Source organism: Magnolia sinica, chromosome 18 (genome assembly GCF_029962835.1).
Source record: "Magnolia sinica isolate HGM2019 chromosome 18, MsV1, whole genome shotgun sequence".
NCBI classification, from domain to species: domain Eukaryota; kingdom Viridiplantae; phylum Streptophyta; class Magnoliopsida; order Magnoliales; family Magnoliaceae; genus Magnolia; species Magnolia sinica.
Window position 1 is genome coordinate 12135409 of NC_080590.1, and position 6927 is coordinate 12142335.

The 6927-nt window shown below is 45.3% G+C and overlaps 1 protein-coding gene across 1 annotated transcript; it reads right to left on the reverse strand.

The window, feature by feature from the left end:
• Window positions 1-1620: 1620 nt before the first annotated feature.
• LOC131232452 (scarecrow-like protein 27) lies at window positions 1621-4898 on the reverse strand. The gene has a single exon (XM_058228681.1). It carries the CDS (start codon window positions 4426-4428, stop codon window positions 2056-2058), a length of 2373 nt encoding a protein of 790 aa, XP_058084664.1. The 5' UTR covers window positions 4429-4898; the 3' UTR covers window positions 1621-2055.
• Between the last annotated feature and the right edge of the window lie 2029 nt (window positions 4899-6927).

Sequence of the window (6927 nt, forward strand, 5' to 3'; positions counted from 1 at the left end):
CATTTACATGGACTGATAGTTTCTATCCACTCTGATGGTGCAACCAAACATATGGGTGTGGCTGGTTTATGTAAGATCCGAAAGGAAAACATCAGTGACCCATGAACCAGACTTGAATGCTAGAAACATTAGAGCTATTGGCTATGACAACTGAATGAAGGAATAGAAGAGTTGGAAAAGCTTATTATGAAAAGAGCGAGTTGGGGTCGAGTTTTTTTTTTTTTTTTGTCCAAGGACTTGCATCCACAACTCCACAAGAAAAATAACAAGATAATCCGTTCAAGAAAATGAAAACAACGGTGATGCAGATATGTACTGTTAAGAGGAATGCCTAAACTAGAGTTTGGCAGATGTTAAAACCTAAAAACTGTAACATACCACACAAAATCATCGACGACAGCAAGCACTGAATAAACACGTTGCATCAAATCCATCTTTTTCTAAGGTGAAGGGCACAAGCTACAAACTAGTCATGCATGCTGTACTGCTACAGAGATCCAGTGTCCTGCACTAGGCATTGGGATGTAAGGTAAGGGTCAGACCAGCAGGGAGTTCTGTAGTTCAAAAAAAAAAAATCGATTTAATCAAAGCAACTATCTACAGACTGCTCATGAACCAGCTTTGTGACATCAAACTATTTGGTCCCCCTCCCTTGTTTCAATACAAAACAACCACCATAATAGTCAGGACAGCGAAAACTTGAGAGGGGGGCAGTCTATTTTTATGAGACATACATTAAAGGGGTGCCATATTCATACCTTCCACTTCAATTTTTCACTGTAAAAGCCGGACACATTCAGTGCCCACATAACATGGACCACAGTAGCATTGATACTTATACTCAATTTCAAATTTATTAGGTGATAATGTGGCAGCATGGAGTAATAAATGTATATGAGTATGACATAGACTGATTGCCATCTGTAGCAAACCTGATTTACTTCTTGAAGAGTTATTTTCAACCCCATACTCGAAAGGGAAAAGGTCAGCCACATGAACATTTTGATATAAGCAAATACTTCATTTAGAAACTACTAATAGATAAAGCAGCCATAGCCACAATGAACAGACATGGGTTTTCTTACAGCAAGAAATGCAGCATACTCACATATGACACAACAATCTATATGTTTTCTTCCAAGGATTAATGCATATTGCATAGAAATGAAGACGGATGAATGTTATATTTCTGTATGAAGATTAAGGGTGTGTTTGCTCGCACCAAATTTCTGAAATATCACAAAATTTTGCACCAAATAAGACTAGTCAATAATGAAACATCATGAAATCAGGTGCAACCAAATGCAGTCTAAAAGAAAAAAAACAAGCCTGTCTTGTTCTTCTTCTTCTTCTTCTTTTCTAATTGCTTTCTTTCATGATATAAACTGCTTCTCTGCTCGACAACGGCAAGACTTGAAATTTCTTTTATGTTTTTCCTTTAAGTGCACTAACATGACAACAACTACTAAATCAAAAGTGAATAACACCCGAACCAACTGTGAATTTCATGTGGGCATCCATACATGTGCATTCAGTATAATACCATCCATTCGTGAACCAAATCAGAGCTTAAATAAGAAAGAATTATCAATTAGTGCCACCCACAAACACAAACTAAAATTCGGGGCGTTAAAATTCTCCTTCTTCTTTTCCTTGTCAAGTGTACAACCCGCCGCCACCACCCTTAACAAGAAGCAACTAACTGATGCTTCTAGCATAGAAGACATCTAAAACACCATAACAGTGATAATACCCATATCCAATTGAAAGAAAGAGAACTGTACTAGACATTCCAGTTTCTCAAATGTTTCTAACTTAGTAAAAAAGAAAAAGAAAAAGAAAAACAATCTGGCAAGAAGAGACATCAGAGGAGGAGAACCACAGGCAATGAAACTCCAAAGTAGATGATAACAGAACGGGCACCCGCCATAGAACATCCACAGCATGGAATTTATTAAGTTAAAACAATAGAGGTGTTATGTACTTATGATGGGCGCCTTCAAATGTTGCTCTTGAGAGAGTTACATGGAAACATGCCTGTGAAAATGCAGCACTTCAGCACCGCCAAGCCGATACAGAGACAAGGTCTCCCCGCTGCCAGCAGAGATAGAGTGATGCCTGGCGCTTTTCTACATGGAATCCCCTCATTTGAAGCCTCTTCACCAGGCATTCCGCCTGCGTCTCTGTAAAATTACTGAAGGGCAGGGGCGAAAACCCAGCTGATGCAAAAAGGGTCCTCCAAGGCGGCATCTTTTCGCCCGCCCGATGCCGTCCCAATACGAGGCTCTCAATCCTTGGATGGAGCAGGAACCTCTCGATCTTGTGCACTGCGTCAGAATTCACGTTGGCGGCGTCGAGCGAGTCCAGCAAGAGCGAGTAGGATTGGAGAGCGTGGAGGAAATGGTGGGAGAAGGGGAGGTCACTGCGGTCAGAGCCGCGATCGACGGAGACAATGATTTTGGGGTCAAGCTGTTTGACAAGGCGGAGGAGGAAAGGGATGGACGGGCTGGATGATCCGACAGGGAGGTTAACAGCGACTGCCTCGGAATCAGAAAGCCCAAGGAAGGCTGACGATGGGTCTAAGGAGTCAAGGTTCACAACATTGAATTCAAAGGGAATGCTGAGGTCGCTGGCGAAATGGGAGAGGTTCTCCCGGGTGAGACCGAGCTCGAGGGGGTCGTGGGAGGCCAGGGAGGCGAAGGCAGTGATCTTCAAGGATGGAACGCCACTGAGTTTGAGGGGGAGCTCCTGCATGAAAGAGGCCCATTGCCCACCAAAGCCAATATCGAAATCAATGATGTGGATGCGGTCAAAACCGTCAAGGACCTCGAGGAGGGCCTGGTTGGAGGTGAAATTGGTGAATTGGAGGAAAGGGGAGATCTCAGAGAAGGCCTTGTAGGCACTGATCTTGAAGACAACGTCAAAGGGGGATGTAAGCGGGCGGGGTGAAGGAGGGGTGGTGTTGAGGAGCAGTTGCAGGGCCTCCTTGAAGTAGAAAGCTGCCCTCTGGAGGGGCTTCCCAACAGGGGAGAGCTGGTGATTGAGCCGCGCCAATATCCCTCGCGCGTGTACGGAATTCCCGGTCTCGACCAGCTCGGCGGCGTTGAAGAGCTGGTCGACCAATGCCTGCTGCTGCTGCTGCTGCTGCTGCTGGTGATGGTGATTTGGGTCTTCGATGGAGCCTGCCACCTTGGGTTTCATCGGCCTCTGCTGGAGGTGATGTGGGAGGAGGTGTAGATTAGAAAATCCCTGCTGCTGCGGCAAGGGCTGCTGCTGTTGCTGCTGCTGCTGTCGACGGAGGAAAAGCTCCTGGCCCGAATCGGAGAATGGGATTTTGGGGATGCCGGGATCGAGGGGATGGTGGCGTTTGGGCTGTGGAGGAAGGAGGAGGTGCTGCTGCTCCCGCTGGCCATAAGATAAGGGAAGGAAGAAAGATGGGTTTTGAGGGGGGTGGGACTGTTGCTGGTTTATGAGATGTTGGGTGCTGAAAATCTGAGGCTTTTCGTCAATGGCTTCGAGCTGCTGCTGCTGCTGCTGCTGCTGATAAAATACGCTGGGTGGTAAGGATAAGGGCAGAGAAAGAGTATTAGCTGATGGAGCGAAGATGGGATTTGGAGGATTGCTGCTATTGTTGCCGCTGACAAAGCAAGGGCCTTTGAAATTAGGAAGATGAGAAGGGTTTTGAACTGAAAGCAGCCTATTGCTGCTGTTCAAAGGAAAATCAGCAGCAGAAGCTACAGAAGGATTGATAGCATTGGCATTGACATTCATAGAAGCTGAAACTCCACCAACGGATTCAAACCCAAATCCTGGATCCACAAGCCCAAATCCCCCACCACCCGTTTCGAACTCCGTCGGCCCCCCACCACCGGTGCCACCGCCGCTCTGCAACAACTGCTTCAAAGAAGGGTCGTCCATATCGCCAAACCAAGGGAAGAATGACTGCTCGTTGCTGGGCGAAGCTGCTGATTCCGAAAGCATGTTCTCCCAATCATCCATCCCAAGCCCGCCACCGCCGCATTTCTCGCCACCACCAGCCCCTCCGATTTCCAAAGATGCCGGTATCGGCTGCAGCTCCGACGCCCACTCATCCTTCCTGCTGCTGCTGCTGCCGCTCCCACCGCCGTCGGATGTCGCTGCTGCTGCCGCAGCTGCAGCGGAGCTCTCGTCTTGGGAAGGCAGCCATTTGTGCGGGGGATTGTCGGAAACTGCCGCCACGACGGCTGTGTCAGACGAGCCGCTGCCTCCGCCTAAGGAAGAAGACAGGGTGGAGGTTGATGTTGGTGGGCTTGGGCTCCTTCTCGTATCCAGAACAGAGGTAGGTTCGTTGCTCCCACAGAAGCTTCCTTCCTTCTTCCACTTTCCTGCTGTAGCTATCGTTTCCAACAATACCCCCTTCCCCTGCAGATTAAAGGGGGTAGCCCTCATCTAAAACACCAATCAAATAAACCAAACAAAACCCACAAAGCAAATCCCTTGAAAATGCCTCAAATGAAGAGATTTCAGCTGAGAAAATAGACAGTTTGAACCGAGAGAAAGATGGGTTTTTCTCCAGAAATAGATGGGCAAAAGAAGGAAATGGCAAGAGCATGAATGGAGAGAAAGTGAGACAGAGATCAAAGCTCCTCTTCTAACGGATTTGAAAGACTACAGATGTTGGGTGCATGCACCTGAAGGACCTCATCTTAACAGACAGTTGCTCTATCTCTTCCTCCTGTTTCTCTCCCTCTCCCTCTCTTCTCCTGCTTTTCCATTTCCACTCTTTCTTCTTCTTCTTTTCCTTCCTGTTTTACCCTTCTTCCTGCTTCTCCTCTCCTCCTCTCTCTCTCTCTCTCTCTCTGATGGGTTGTAACAGTAAGAGCCCGTAAGCTTCTCTATTCTGCTATGGATGCGTGCAACATAAAAAAGGTAATAAAGTGCCCTTTCTCTCTCTCTTCTCTCTCTCTCTACAATTTCGTTTTATTTTTCAGGACTGTGCGGCTACTCGCGAGAGTATCCATCCTAATCCTGCTACACGTGCTAATTTGGCAGGCGTGTCAAAGATCTCGAATGTTCACTAGACCATTCCCAGAATCTTTCATGATGCACTATCCCAAAATCAACCCATTCATCACACCACGTTCGCTACACCTATTAGTTAAATCTCGACCATTGGTTAAATTGTACAGTCATTCTTTTTATCACGCACCCATGCTCCATTTAATGATCGAATCTTCCTGTCACTGAACATGATACTATGGGGCGACGGTTTGAATGGACTGGATCTTGTATACACGTGGCATGCTGGTAAGGTCGGAAGAGTTGGATTTGGGAGATTACTCTTGCGAGTAGACACGCACTTTTTTATTTTTGGGTTTTATATTTATACGTAGGTGTATTATATCTGCTGCTGGGGTTTCTGTCGCCCCGCAGAACTGCTTTTTGGTGTGTTATAAGATACTCAGGCGCCACATGATGCTTGATGCGCAGGCACTCAGATGTTATACACGTGGCACAAAGAAACTCACGTTACACCGAAAATTTATGGAAAAGGACTATGACTAAGTAACATGGCCAAAAATAAGAATGGTTAAATAATCCTACCGTCTGTTTCATGAACTCTTGTTTGTAGAAACAGGACCATTGGAAATATTTCATATTTAACCGTCCAATAAATATAAACTAACCGGATGTTAATATAATTAAATAATTATAATATTTGGTTACTGACACATCTAAACTGGGCTCCATAATTTGGATGGTTTAATTTGACTTCTTTGTATGATATTTAGACAATTTCTAAGTAATTTCTAGGTGCATGCGTATCATTCATTATGCCATACCAGAGTACCAAAACCTTTCTCCTGCTTTTTTTTACCGGACTCAGAGCCCGAAAACCGGGCTATGATCGTTTTGCTCTGTAGCGACTCAGGATCCAACGTGTGTCGCCGACTGCTGGGGCCCACATGATGAGATGGTCCGGTGATTTGAACCGTCAATGTTCTCTAAACTACCATAGATAAGATACTTTCACATAGTCACATATCATTGGCAATTCTAACCTTTGATTTTTACAAGTGAATTCTAGCCATCAAAAACTTCTTTTCACTGTTCTAAATTCATCCACGCAATGATGGATAAAAACATCCTTCAGCCTACTTTTCTCTTCATAGCCCATAGAATTCATCGATTTCACAATACGGACAGTTACGATCATCGAACCACTCATCATGTGGGCCCTAGTTGGCGGCGACACATGCTAGATGCTGAGTCGCGACAGAGGCAAAACGAGCTTATGTGGTAATAACGTCGTAAAGGGAAAGGGCGGGTTGCCCAAAATATCAACGGTATTGACGAAAATATCCTCATTAATCTGCAGATTATCAGGGTAGTTTTGTCTTTTAAGGTGTGGGGCCTTTTGAAATTGAAATAGCCTGAGATCTCGAGAGGCGGAGTGCAGGGTAAAAGGGGAAAGGTAATTACTGTAGTGGGTGTTAGTGAGAAATTCTGGCAACTCGCGCGAGTATCTGTAAGGATGTCTATCCCCTCGCACGTGGCAATGTGGATTGTGTTTTTGAGATCTGAACCTTTCATCAGGTGTGTATGGAAAAAAGCAATACTGATCGAGTCATGATTTGTGCAATATTTCACGATGAATGTGTTTGGACCGTTGGTCAGTTTTCAAAATTCATATAAATCTTCATATAAAAGTTTGTCCCACCTGATAACCTGAACCGTCCGATTTCTGGGCACAGCATTATAGCTTTACCCACTGGATGAGAACGGACGAAATGTTTCATACGTGCTACGTCGCCACGTGTGGGGAGAGTGGGATTTGATTACTCGCGCGAGTAGACATCCAATATCTCATTTTGAAAGGACGAGATTGACAATGAGCGATAAGTTGCCGAGAAATTGATTTTGTGGCTGTGGTTTTGTGGAACGGTT

Bases quoted from the DNA above. Each gene is read 5' to 3' on its own strand.
- LOC131232452 (XM_058228681.1), bottom strand. From the start codon at position 4,428: ATGAGGGCTACCCCCTTTAATCTGCAGGGGAAGGGGGTATTGTTGGAA.